Consider the following 14,466-nt stretch of genomic DNA (forward strand, 5'->3'; position numbering starts at 1 on the left):
GGTGGGGCCCACCATGCAAGATATAATTTCGGAATTTGCTAGGGACCATAGCAGAAGGCATTTCGTGCGTTGAATGTTGCATGAGATAGCAGCCACTCCCGATCAAGGTTTTAAATTTCAGTTTCGGCTAAAATTTTGGACTTATCCGAAACGGAAATTTCAACCAAAATCCCGAAATTTTGGTCAAAATTTGGTACACGCGCTCGAAACACCGTTTTTTTGGGTTGAAATTTCAACCAAAATCACCGAAACTTTGTAAAAAAATAAAAAATAAATATATTTTTAACAAATTTCGCCGAAATTGCCGAAATTAATGAAATTTCAACCGAAATTTTGTATGTTTCGGATATTTCGGATTTCGGAGTCGTATTGACCGAAGTTTGAAATTTCGGGCGAAATTTCAAACCATGCTACAGATGAATTAAATTAATAAGACAAAATCTGTTGGAAATTTTGCCTATGTGGCTGCTCTTTCATGCAACAACCTGTCTGCGAAATGCCTTCTGCCATTGTCCTTTGCAAATCTCAATAATTTAAGAGCGTGCGATGATAAAAGGAGATAAAAAATTCGAATCTAAACACGTATTTAATAAAATCGCTGACATTATCCGCGTCTCAGTTAAAAAGTTAAAGTCTGCCACATAAGTCACTTTAAGCGGTGCGCATTATCTTCCAGGGGTGCGAATTTATCATTCCCTTAAAAAAAGCATACTGCCATTGCCGCTTCGCACTTTCAATTTCACACACTCTCTCTATTAATTATCTCTGTCTCTTCTTACCTATCAAAAAAAAAAAAAAAAATTATCTCTGTCTAAAAGAAACCAACCCGTCACCGTACGCTTTCAAATTCCGCCTTTTTATTTCAGATTTGAAAATTCCGAGACCAAAGAAGAAGCAAACGAGACACGGATAAAGACAACCACCCTGCCCCTCTCTTTTGTTACTTCCACCCCTTCCATTTTGTCTTTTCCCAAGGGACCATGTCTTTTCCCTCTCCCCTCATGGCTGCTTTAATTCGAATTTCCCAGAAGAGCTGATTTGTCTGTTCTTATATAAGAAACAGACCATTAATTACAGTCATAAGCTCTACATTCATCTTGGCCTTTGTTTTTATGTAGGATCCTCAATTCCTTCTTCTTCTCAGAAGGTATACCTGTGTGCTCTCCTCTTCTTCTTTTCTTTAGAAATCGTACCTCTCTCTTTTTTTTTGTCATCTCATAGTTATCTATTCAAAAATAAAGGAAACCAAGAATTTTGATTACTTTTTTGGAAAGTTTTCTGCATTTTTTTGGTGAATCCTTTTTGGGTTTTTTCTGTTCTTATTAGGTAACTGGGTCTTCTAGGGTTTCTTAGGCTGGTTGGTGAGTAGATTGAATAAGGGTTTTCATTTAGGGTTTATTAGTCTATTTGGGTATAAAAGGAAAATATGTTTTGTAGGGTCTTGTGGTGTGAGAATGACCATTTTGATGATGGGTAGTTTCTCCTGATTTTGTTCCCTGTTTGGATTGCAGGAAAAGTATTCCTGATGGAAATTATTTTCTTGAAAAAATTTATTCTTTCCATGATTTGGGGGGAAATGATATGATTGTGGTTAGCAAAAATTTGAATATGTTTGATTCAAATCACCCTATGCGAAAAAGTAGGAAATTTTAGAAATATTTTTCCTTTGAAAACTTTCCCAGAAAATTCTTGCAATGCAAACAAGGCAAAGGATTAATTTCAGGATTTTAGAATGCAAGAATGCTGAATGCATATTGACTATGTTTGTTCTCTTCCCTGAACAGACTAGGTGGCTGCCTTTACAATCCAGCTATGGCATCCAGTACTGCTTATTTTGATGAAATGCCAAGTAGCCCTGAGGTTGTTGAGCTCTCACAAAAAGAGGATGTGATTGAAGTAGGAGAACATGCAAATTATCCTTCTCAACTTGCACCTAAACCTAATGTGGTTGTTGCTACCAGTGTGCATGAACTATTGGAATGTCCAGTATGCTTAAATGCTATGTACCCTCCTATTCACCAGGTTCGCATCTGCGTGTTCTGGTCTCTAATGTCTCTTTTTTTTTTTAAATGGCTGGTCTCTAATGTTAAAAATGCACATTTTATATAGTCATGTTTTTAATTGAGAATCATGCTCAATTGTGTTCAATTATTTCATGGACTAGTTTCTGTTTCAAAGATGTTCTCGTTCTTGTGTTAGCAAAACCGATTGGAATTTAATCTCTTTTTAGATTTGATAATTTAATGTTGGCCGTAAATATCCTTGAGTTGCTGTTTTTTTTTTTTGAATGACAAATCATTTATTAAAAAAGAAAAAGCAAGACCCAAAGTCCGAGATGCTCTATGGGTCTATGATTTGTTGTTGTAGTAGATGCTCTATTTAACTCTTGGTATTATGCTAGTAAATAATTGAAGGCTTTTAAAGAGGTTTGTCCATGATCTGTATGATATGTTTGTTCTTTATTGTTTGCCTTATGCTATCTAAAAGGCTAACGTATAATTCCATTAAAAAAATTTCGATTAATTTACATAGCTTCTGTTTAATCAAAAGTGCACGTGGTATCTCTATATGGGCCCTAATGTTAGAGCTGCCTCGTAGGTATTTGTTGGTGTGTTCGAGTGAAGTGTAGATGGAGAATAAAAGTGGCCCTAGATCTGGGATGTTATTTCTTTTAGAATATGTCAATATTTATGTCACTTATTTTAAACACAATGCTAGTAACTGTGTTCACTGGGCCAAGTCTGTGGATGTTTTTCTTATTGCCAAAGGAAAACTGAAGTACTTTACATAGGCAAAATCTCTGCCCAATGCATCCAATTTCTTTGTGTGGATTCAAGAAGATGCTCAAGTTAAATCATGGTTGTGGATTAATATGGAGTAGAAAATTAATAGTAGCCTTATTTTTTCTGATACTGCTAAATAAATTTGGGAACATGTTCAAAATATGTATTCTGGGTCCAACAACATCTCTCGAATATATTAGTTGTCTCCAATAGTAGTTTTTTAGTGTCCAATAGGGTTAAAAGAGCCCAAAAGAGCATCATTCGGCAATGATGAGTAATTTTTGAGGAGCTAAATCCATATCAGCCCATTATTTCAATAATAATCCATATCAACCTATTACCAAATATGTTTCAGTGATGCAATATCACTGAGATAATTTTAATGTGTCTGGACTCCTCTCTGGTTTGAGATAGGAGTTTAAACTTGTTCAGGCTCAAATTTCATGCTCAAATTTCATTGGTCCTAAATTTTGATCCTTATCTGAAGTCTTTTCTAGACTCCATCGTGTATCTATGCATGTTTCTCAAGTTCATTGCGGATCAATCTGCCTAGGCCGTTACAAGATGTTATGATGGTCATCACGTGTGGTTTTGGTGGTGGTCATGGTGTACGTGGTAGAGGTAGTTCTGGTGGTAGAGGTGGATATACGATGTGGTAGCGGTCATCAGCCTCGGAGCTGTACTCGATATGGTCCTGAGGGCCATAGGATGTATTTTGCTGGGACGTTTAGGGCAAACCCGCTAGTTTCGCCAATCATGACATGTATATTGATGAGGGTGCTATTGCTCTGTCTGTCGGGGGATTGATTACTCTCCAACCATTCAGTGATGTTGTATCTATCTCTAAGGAGTAGTATTGCTGTCTGGTTGCCCAGCCTGCTACGGTGCTACCCATCTATCTTCCACTGTTACTGTTACTGTTGCTTAGTTAGGTATCTCCATGGCTTGTGTTGCCTGTACTCCTTCTCTATGGGTCATAGACTCAGGTGCGTCTGATCACATGACTAGTGCATTTAATGTGTCCTTTACTATTCATTCTTCGTCTTCAAATCCATGTGTCACCCTCACAGATGATACTATGTATCGTGTCTCATTTCTTTTTCTTAAGTTCTATTTGTTTCTAAATTTCCTTTTAATTTGACGTCTGTTAGTAAACTTACCTGACTCTTGAATTTTTTAGTTACCTTCTATCCCTCATTTTTTGTATTCTAGGATCTAAAGATGAAGACATGGATTTGTGGATGGCATGAATTTGGACGTCTATATTACCTTTGATGATGGTGATGTCCGAACTCTATATCTTTACAATCCTTATTTGTTCCTCTTTAGTGCAATTGTCATCTTGGCCATCATTCGTTACACAATTTCAAGATTTCTATCCCGCCTCTGAGTCAATTGTCATCCTTAGATGGTGAGGCGTTTCAGCTCAATGAGCATCACAAAGTGCTTTTTTTTTTCCTCAAGTCGATAGTCATATCATGAGTCCTTTCCAGTTAGTTCCTTCAAATATCTACGGTAATTTTCTTTTTTTTTGAAATGGACTACAGTAATCTTCTTGTCACCTTTTATTTGAATTTCAAGTACTAAATTATATTTGTAGATGATTTTTTCAAGAATGATTTGGTTATATTTAATGAAAGATCATTATGAGTTGTTTGCTATCTTTTGGAAAAATAGATGATCAGAATACTACAAATCTTAAAGTGTTAGAACTGTTAGTGAATGAATGATCTCTAGCATAATTAAACCCAAAAATCAGTAGGTCGAATCCAACTTGGTTGCACGGACCCAAAATAGGTTACTTGAACCCAAGTTGGTCACTCGGCTCCAAATTTGTGCAACTCGGACCCAAAATTCATTTGCTGTTAAAAATCCAAAATTGAAAATAAAACTTTGGAAAAACATATTTGACTTCTCTTTGAAGAAAACCCTTTGGAAAAATCAGATTTTGATGATTGGGAAAGGAGGCTGAATCTTGCCACATTGTCACTCTCCTTAAGAATCGTATCCGCCCCCTACGGTGCAACTGTGATCCGTGAATCGACGCTTTAAGATAAAACAACCAAACTGGCTCCAATCCATGTGCACTCGCTGAATGGTCCACCTAGAACCACCTTAGAACTGTGCTCAGACACAGAACGGAAGGAGGAGGAAGGAAGGAGAGAAATCTGGATCTGTTTGTGTAAAACAATTGTAAAACCACATGTATTATGTGTCAAAAAACGTGAAACAACAGTGCATATTCGCCCAAAGACAAATGCTGCCTTCTCTCTCTCTCTCTCTCTCTCTCTCTCTCTCTCTCATATATACAAAAGAATATGATTATTGTGGAGAAATAAATGCCTATTAATAGGACAAAACGTTTCACTCCCAATAGTTATATTTGTGACAGTTGGAGATGAAACGGTCACACATTAATGGGTGTCATTAGCAAAAACGTGTTGAGTGTCATTACCAAAACATGTGGCAGAATTAAGAAACATATTTAATGGGAAAATACAAAACGTTTTAGCACTAAAAAGTTGATTTTAATTTTCCAAACCTCGGACCACAGCCACAGCCTGGCCCTGCGCACTTGTGTTTTTTACATGAACTTGTGTTCATACAAAACCAAGTCACCCAACATATTCCAATGCCCATTGATAGGCTCAAGCCTTTCCTCCAACACCATCTCTTATATGGATGAGAGTTTTTTCTCACCTTAACCGATATGGGACTAAATGTTTTGAATTGTAGTTTAATGCCCACTCCACACACACCCCAAGCTCTTGGGATCAAGTCCGCATAAGCCACAAAAGACACTTGCTTTTGAAAACAAGAGGGATCTTTCAAATTTTTGTATCTTCCTTCCAAATTTTTAAGTTAAGAAGAAAAAGCAACTTTTGACTTTTGCTTTAAAATTTCTAACAGCCTTTAAATCTTTTATATGGAAATAAAACACAGTTTGACACCTCTATTTGTATTTTGCAATGAGATAATGCAAGGGAGTATAACTCATCAATTTTCTAAGATCCTTACTGGACATGCCATGAAACATCAGACCTCATGTGTCCGTATACCTCAACAAAATGGGGTTGTTGCTGAAAAAATAAAATAAAAAAACTCTCATGTACTTGAGGTTACTTGCATTTTTTCAAATGAAAGTAACTAAAATTTTGATGGGAGTCATCGTAAGGTCCAAAATTTTAATTCTTAGGTGTCTTAAGCCGCTTGAGTTATTGGAGGGGTATCATGGTCTTTTACCGCCAATATCAATTTGTTTTTTTTTAAAGTTATGTGTCTAAAATGGGGCCCACATGTTTATTATGAAAATCTTAAGTGATAGAATATCTAAGTCATCTGTACATAATCACTTAAGATGGTTAGTGACTTCAATGGCCCACCTTGAAACTTAAAAGAAGTCCTAGTAGTCTATTTATGGTAGGAAATGTCCAAGTAATAAGACTCTAAAGTCATTAAGAGGTTTGAGTTGAATTAGGAGTTTTATTTGAAAAACAAAAGTAGTTTATTTATAGTAGGATTAGAGAGTGTCCATGTAAAGATAGAACAAGAGTCCTTAGTGGACTAGAAGTTGTTTTGCAATATTGATTAGGATTTTTTTTTTTTCAATTTTCATATGGCTTGCATAGCTTATAAATATGAAAGACCTATTGTACCTGAAAATAGTTGAGTATGAATGAAAGTTGATGGTTTCTTATTTTGATTGGGTGTGATGCCTTTTCAAAAGTGTGATGCCTAGGAGAACCTTGGTGTGATTCCAAGTTAGTTTGTTATCCCTAAACCTTTTCTTTCTTTCTGTCTTTCTTCTTCTCTGCTCCATTATTCTTTATTTTTCGGCTCTTGATCGTACATATTATTCTTTGATCTCTGAGCCCCTTAGTCTACGAAAAAAACCCTTGCCTGCACCTTCCTGGTGATATGTATGCTCCTTCCCGGCATACGTCTGTACATTCTTGAGTCCTGACACATGTCTACGCATTCCCATCATACATTTGTACCTTTCTAAACCTACCCTAAACATACTAGAAATATGTTTCTAATCTAATCATATATTTTAGGATTCACAACCCTAATTTTTACCATTATTTTCAACCCTAATGTTCCTTCCATATATGGTTTTGTATGAGCATTGGTATCAGGGACATCTGAGAAGTGATTCATTGGCATCTGTTCTGCATCAACTTGGTAGCAGAGCCTAGGTTCTCACTATGACAATCCGTCGTGGTAGAACTTCCCAGCCAGAGAACCCCGGTCCATAGGCGATGGAGTTTCTCTTAAATCTAACCGATATGGTAGATAGTATGGAACGACAATTGGCACTAACTGAATTTATGAATCACAACAGATATATCATAAACATGTAATAGCCTAGGTTTCGTGGAAGTGATTACGAGCAAGCATGTGTTCATTGGGTTGGCACGCTAGAAGAGCACTTTGTGAAGAACAACATGAGCGGTGACCAAATGATCAGAGTTGTTAGAATGGCTTTGGTCAGGAGTGCTAGAGAATGGTGGACATGAGAGTTGAAACAAACCTATTTCAATGGAACGACATGAGGGAGTAGTTTTTGGAAAGATTTGCGCCGAAGACACTTCAGTGGTACAAAAGGCTATAATCCAAAAGGAATCAAGAGGAGAATACCAAGAAACTGAGGCGCGTGTAATGATGCAATTCACTCGTCCGAGGATTCAGAAAATATGGCGAATTTATCAAGCTAATCGAGCGTACAAGAGATAAGTAACTTCAGTCATCCAGATCCATGCTTGTGCTCGAAGGTTGATAGCACGAAAAGTACTTGACAGCTAGTGACCATGGTTTTAAATTTCCGAAATATTTCGGTTTCGGCCGCGACCGAAACAAAATTTACATGAGTCGTTTCTTTACAAGATTTCGGCAAAATTTTATCGAAATTCCTAAATTTTATCGAAATTCCTAAATTTTGCCGAAATCTCACCGAAATTTTGCCTCGTTTTAAGCCATTCTTACAAAATTTCCACCAAAATTTTAAATAGATCCACCGAAATTTTAAAAAAGTCCACCGATATGTTATAATTCCCACCGAAATTTATGAAATATTCACCGAAATAGCCAAAATTTACACTGAAATTTTAGACATTTCAGTCCAAATTAAAAAAAAAACGAAATCATAATCATATTTTTACATGATTTTGGCCGAAATTTCGGCTCGAAACCGAAACGTTTCGGTTTTAGTGGTGACCGAAACCGACACCGAAATCAAAATTTAAAACCTTGCTAGCGACAACCGAGAGTTACATTCATCATCTAGAGTCAATTCCACCAGTTCGTGACTTGCTCACGTTACTTAAGGATTCATGAAGCAACTATCATCATTTGGAGTAGGTTTTGACTGACTTTAGCCCATGAACGCTAGCTAAGAATCAAAAGGACAACAATTGTCGAGATTATCGAGAGACTATTTGGCGTTCTCAAGAGATGGTGACACATTATGCCAGGAGTGACTGAGAGCATAAGAACTTTGACATGGGTATACCTCCATTCCGTAGATGGGAGGAGGTGCGCCATATTTTCATGAGGGAGTATGCTTCTAAAGCTTATCGGCAAAGGCGTGAGTCTCAAAGGCGTTGAAGATAATATGAGGTTAAAGTGTTGCGAGAAATAAGGGCTGAATACAATATGAGGCTGTCAATGTTGAAGCAAGAAGATCAATATCAGAAAATGGAGGATATGATTCAACGGCATATCAGTCAGCAGAGCAGAGATACCTCTTCTTTTCCACCATGTAACGATGTTAGTGGCGAGGAGGAAGAAAATGATATCACGACCATAGGTGTTGATTCACTCACAATCGCTAGTGGAGTTAGAGGACAATACTACCCATTGCTTTAAAACTTGTTGACACGACAAGGAACTGACCCGAGTCGACAAGGATTTTTCTTGGCCGCGTTCCGTGTTGCATGACATCCGCATTCCACGTTTTGCCCGACAAAGTCAATAAAAACTCCTTTGACTCTCCCGAGTTATGACTGTGTCAACAACGTCAACACTGTTCTTGGCCGCATCTGCGCCGAGTTGACTAGGGTTTTTCTTGGCCGCGTTCCTCGTCACATCCGCGTTTTTAAACATTGATACTACCACTGATTCTGTAGTGGAAGAGCAGGTAGGGCAGACTGAGCATTCAGAGGATTTGATTGCTGGTGCTGAGGAGTCTGGTACCTGTATTGGTAGTACATGGGATAGTTAGGATGACCCTAGTGAGCATATAGTAGAGATTTGCACTGATACAGCTATTCCCGATGAGGACTCATGTGCAGAGCCAATAGAGGAGCATCTTGGTACACAGGATCGTTTGGATATTATTGATGAGCAGGATGACCACACTGATAGCACATGGCCTGTGACAAAATTCATCAAGGCAACGATTGATCAGACAAAGGACATTTTTGTGATCATCATGACAGAAGTGGACCCATTTCTAGAGCAGCATATATCATGGCATGAATTTGTGCATCGGAGAGAGAGAGAGAGAGAGAGAGAGAGAGAGAGAGAGAGAGAGCATTGGGCATAATTGACATTCATCATGGGACAATCAAGAGCTACCACCTCGACTGAGTTGGTGGTGGGCATTACGTGATCGAGGTGATACCACGGATAGACCCCGGGTAAAGGGCCTTCCTACAGAGAGCTACGTCTTCGACCTCAGCATAGGCATCATATATTTGCTTTGGCCGAGTATGGAGGGATGACATCCTAGCTTGCCCATTGACCCGGGTCTTACCTTCTGTCAGGATGGAGCCGAGGTTGTGGTCAAGCTCTTTTCTGGTGTGTGTGTGTGCGCGCGCGCGTGATGGTAGGAGAGGGGGGGGGGGGGTGGGGTTTGCAACTCTAGGAGTAGAGTAGGAGCATAAACATAATAAGGCATTGGTGGTAATTTTCTCTTTTAGTAAAGGTGTATGTGTATTTTTCTAGGAGTGGCATTCTTGTAAATGAGTGATGTAGTGAGGCGCAGATGTAATTGATTGAGAGCCATAAATAGTCCTTTTTGAATTTGGGAGGATTTTTGGCTGAGATTTAAATTGTAAGAGTTGGACCTCAAGCTTTGGGAGAGAATGCACTTGTAGGAGGAGCTTAGATTGATGTTAGAAGGGAACTCCTGCTCAAGAAGGCCTTATTCTTCTTCATCTCAGTTTTGAGCTTTATACTGGGCTAAATATATCTCTTGCTGTCAACTTCTTCTAAATTCAATAAAATTTCAGTTCCTTTGGGACCATTTCTGTTCTAGATCATTTTCTTCCGTTTTCTTCCCATTTTCTGCATTTTCTGTTCGCTCACTTATCTTTTGCGATCTTCTGTTACATGTATGATTGTAGTAGCTACAGTCACACACCATGGCTTTGGAGCATGAAGCGCTAGCTTGTAGAACAAAGTGATAAGAAGTGGAGAATTATTGGATTTAGAGCAATAGGAGAAAAGAATGAAATTCAAGTCTTCAAGGGTGACATCAAATTAAGGGAGAGTGTGATGAACACGGATTGCCTCATTGCAGTGTTATCTAAAATTGCATCTGACAATTTATGATCCAGAAAAATTCCCATATCTCGTGAAATTTCAAGACGAATCCCTCAAATAATTAACAAAATGAAAGAGGCAACAAAATCACGCCCTTATATGTCAGGTAGGGTCCCATTGTGTCTTAAACGGCATTGCCATCGTGTGGCCAAGGCATGCAGCACTAAAAGTTTTCTGTTTTTGGCTGCTATCAGCCTATCACCCACCGAAAACAAATTACTTTCACTTGGCCAGAGGTTGCGAGTGCTGAACTGAGTGTGAGTTTCCAGAGACTCCTTTATTTGAATATTGCATTGACAAGAAACTCATGAAGGCTCGTTATCAAGTAGAGTGATAAGGTACACAATGAGTTGTTTGACCAAAAACCATAAATTGGTTGTACGAAATTCAAGATTGATGCAACATAGGGAGGTAATTGACGATATGTATAGATAGATGAAACTCATGGAGGTGCTTATAGTCTTCTTTTTTTATTTCCAAAATTCTACCAACTTGGATAGAGCAAAATCATATGGAAATATTAATTCCAACAAATCAATAATCAACTAGACAAGGAGTACCATCTTATTCGATTTACAGCACGTGGTATTAAAATAAACTTACTATATTTTGAGATGAATGGTGTCACCCTATTCACTTATAAGCATTCGTCCACATAAAACATTTGAAATCACTCCTAAAAAGAAACTGTGTGGAAGTTAGCAACAAGAGCAGGAAGGGCAAATAAAAAAGGAGACCATAAGCACCTCCATAACTCCCTTCAACCATGGCAGGTATTGACATTGTTTTAATTTTGTTCGAGAGAAAGTTGAATGGTGAAATTCTTCCTTTATTTGTGTGAGATCAAGTTGTAAATATTTTCACTAAAGGGCTCACTACAGACCATCGCATGGATTTAGTATATAAATTGACCATGATTCAAGGAACTTATTTGTTTGAGATCGAGTTGTAAATATCTTCACAAAAGGGCTTACTACATACCATCACATGGATTTAGTATATAAATTGACCATGTTTCAAGGAACATATCAGCTTCAGGGGGGTGTGAGAAAAAGCCAATCAACCTCACCATATTATGCGTTTTGTAATGATAAATCAGATTTGATTCTTTCCTTTGGAAATCGTATGTCTTCTTTCCTCTTATAATCTCACTATTAGACTAAAGATAAATTTTCATGTATGCCTCTTACCTCGACCCATCCCCACCGCTTATAACACAGTCACACACGCACGCACGCGATGTAGTACTGGTTGAGGAAATTGATTCAGAACTGCTGATTTTAATCACAGCAGTAGGCAATGCTTATTTTAGATGATGAGAGCTTAGATATTGGTTGCATGTTATAGTCCACTATTGGACAACAAAACCATTGCTAACCACATACTTGCAATACCCTTTTTATACCTGTCCATTGAATAGTTCTGTTGATCTTTCGAGTATTTCTAAAACTTGGATGTTATCAAGCTGTCTCCTTATAACATTATTCTATCTTTATTATATTCCTTTGGTTTTCATTCTTATTTCCTGTAATTTGTTGCTGCTATGTCAAAGAAAAAGTCGTCTCTGGTGAATTTGATGCCAATAACCATATGTTTTTTTTTGTCCTGATGCCAATTCTGGGGATTTTTTTGCTCATAAACCAAAAAACCAAAAAAAGGCATATATTTTTCTTTTTTGAGGACACTCATCATCATGTCTTTGGCTTTTTTATGGCATCCCATTCCACATGTTGCAACATGCCTACGCCAAATAGTATTTGCTGCTGCCTGTCACAATATTTTAGTCTTTCTTAGATTTATAGTGGTAAGATTTTCCTGTTTGACCACTCTCTGAAGTTACTTTGACAAAAGCCATCTTCAGATGCAATGTCAGAATACTTTCTGAATCATTATTTTATATAATAATTGGTTAACTGATATGAAGTTATAATCAATCGTGACATGCAGCTTCTTGATTAGTGCTGTTGCATGTTCTCTAACGTATAAAATCCCTTGGATTTAGTTTTGCTTTCCTCCCTTCAGTATGTCCACTATTGCAATCGTCCACAGATACCCTGGTCCAAATTTTGGACATTTAACACTCATATGTATCAAAATTTATTTGTTTTTCCATGGATGCAGTGTTCAAATGGCCACACATTGTGTTCTGGATGCAAGCCGAGAGTTCACAATAGGTGTCCCACATGCAGGCATGAACTTGGCAATATAAGATGTCTTGCACTGGAAAAGGTGGCGGCTTCTCTTGAACTTCCATGCAGATATCAGAGTTTTGGGTGTATAGGCATCTATCCTTACTACAACAAGCTGAAGCATGAGTCACAATGTTCGTTCAGACCCTACAACTGTCCTTATGCCGGATCCGAGTGTACTGTTACTGGTGATATTCCGTATCTAGTGGCCCACCTAAAAGATGATCACAAAGTTGACATGCACAATGGTAGCACTTTCAACCACCGCTATGTCAAAACCAACCCACATGAGGTCGAGAATGCGACATGGATGCTGACGGTACTATCTCTGTCTTCGAATGGCTGTTGTAACATGCGATTATATCTTCATGACTACTATATGCTATTCTTTATCAATTCTTGCTTCTGATTTTGACTCACAAAAATGCGGATAAAATATTTATGTTGACTTTATGTCTCTTTTTCTTTGGGTGGAACCACTGTATTCTGCCCACATTATTATTAGTGCTTTTATAATTTCTGACTGGGGTTTCGTGAAAGATTGTTTATAAGTTATTTGGTTGTCTTGGGGCTCCATCTTTTGTTGTTTTGTGACCTTTTGCAGTATCCATTTGTGTACTGTGACTATGCACAACTTTTTGATCGTATTTTCCATTATGGTAGTTCCTGTGACTTGAAAGTGATGGATTTGTTTTCTCTCTTTTTGCCATCTTCAGGTGCTCACTTGGTTTTTGCAGTACTTGACTGCTTCCATAAACAAAATATTCCTCAATTATTTTTGACTGTTTGATTTGTGCAACAATAATATATCTTTTTTGCTAAATTTTGGTGCTTAATTGCTTTGCTTCTTGCTACTTTTTAATTTATTTCCTTGAAAATCTGTTACAATTGATTCTTTCGATGTTTCCTATCTTATTATTTGATTGTCCCTTGATTATCTAATCTGGCATGCGTGCAATTGTCTTGAACAGTGAATATTTTATACTACATTTATTTACGAGGGTGTTATAATTGTTTTCTGTTTTATGGCTTCTTGTTTGGACTATAAAACAGATTGTAAGGATTCTTATTCTTTCTCTAGGTTTTCAGTTGCTTTGGGCAGTACTTCTGTCTGCACTTTGAAGCCTTTCAACTTGGGATGGCACCCGTATACATAGCATTTTTGCGCTTTATGGGAGATGACAATGAGGCTAAAAACTACAACTACAGTCTTGAGGTAGGAGCAAGTGGTAGGAAGATGGTTTGGCAAGGGGTGCCAAGAAGCATAAGGGATAGCCATAGGAAGGTCCGTGATAGTTATGATGGGCTTGTCATTCAGCGAAACATGGCTCTCTTCTTCTCAGGGGGTGACAGGAAGGAATTGAAGCTGAGAGTGACTGGAAGGATTTGGAAAGAACACTGAGGTTTGTGCCTCCCTTTTCTATGCTTCCGCTGTGCTGTCTTCCCTGATCATGTATTTTTGGATTGAAGGCAAACTCTCTTTGCTTGTCATGCATTAATGCATGAGTGAAAATATATAATATAATGTAATATCATGCGAGAAACAGACTGGCATGGGTTCTTAAGTTAGTGCATAGACGTATGAGTATGTATGCATCAATGACGGATGTAGTTATGAAAGAAGCTAAATATGGTTTGGATTGGGATTTAGTTGTCAGGATTTATGAAGAAGGTTTTGTATTTGATAGGTTTAGATAGAGTTTCAAACCCATGACCTCAATTCTACATTCATGATGGGATCTCCATAAGCACATCCATTGTCTGATTTGTTGATTTGATTGAATGATACATCTGGCTTGTTGACCCCATGGTTTAAAATTTCAGTTTCGGTACCGGTTTCGGACCCCTTGAAATTTCGAAATTTGGTAATAATTAAAAAAGCTTATTTAATTCATTTCGAATTCCGAAATTTCGGCCGAAGTTTTGTAACATTTCTTTTTTTTAAA

The 14,466-nt window shown here is 37.7% G+C and overlaps 1 protein-coding gene across 2 annotated transcripts; it reads left to right on the forward strand.

The window, feature by feature from the left end:
* The first annotated feature begins 820 nt into the window (after positions 1-820).
* On the forward strand, positions 821-14,213 carry LOC143853440 (E3 ubiquitin-protein ligase DIS1-like). 2 transcript variants are annotated; one of them, XM_077363204.1, is made up of 4 exons: positions 821-1,147; positions 1,785-2,022; positions 12,453-12,839; positions 13,602-14,213. In XM_077363204.1, the coding sequence occupies exons 2-4, from the start codon at positions 1,813-1,815 to the stop codon at positions 13,920-13,922; spliced, it is 918 nt and encodes a 305-aa protein (XP_077219319.1). In that variant the 5' UTR covers positions 821-1,147; positions 1,785-1,812; the 3' UTR covers positions 13,923-14,213. The 2 variants fall into 2 exon arrangements, with proteins under 2 accessions (XP_077219319.1, XP_077219318.1); XM_077363203.1 differs by having other exon boundaries at positions 822-1,147; positions 1,790-2,022.
* Positions 14,214-14,466: the final 253 nt, after the last annotated feature.

Source organism: Tasmannia lanceolata, unplaced genomic scaffold (assembly GCF_043159265.1).
Source record: "Tasmannia lanceolata isolate RefF3 unplaced genomic scaffold, GAP_Taslan_0.1 ptg000019l, whole genome shotgun sequence".
NCBI classification, from domain to species: Eukaryota; Viridiplantae; Streptophyta; class Magnoliopsida; order Canellales; family Winteraceae; genus Tasmannia; species Tasmannia lanceolata.

What these genes read in the sequence shown, in the direction of transcription:
- LOC143853440 (XM_077363204.1), top strand. Translation starts at nt 1,813, where the DNA reads ATGGCATCCAGTACTGCTTATTTTGATGAAATGCCAAGTAGCCCTGAG. An exon ending in TGTACCCTCCTATTCACCAG is followed by an intron (nt 2,023 to 12,452) that starts GTTCGCATCTGC and finishes CCATGGATGCAG; the next exon opens with TGTTCAAATGGCCACACATT. An exon ending in ATGCGACATGGATGCTGACG is followed by an intron (nt 12,840 to 13,601) that starts GTACTATCTCTG and finishes TTCTTTCTCTAG; the next exon opens with GTTTTCAGTTGCTTTGGGCA.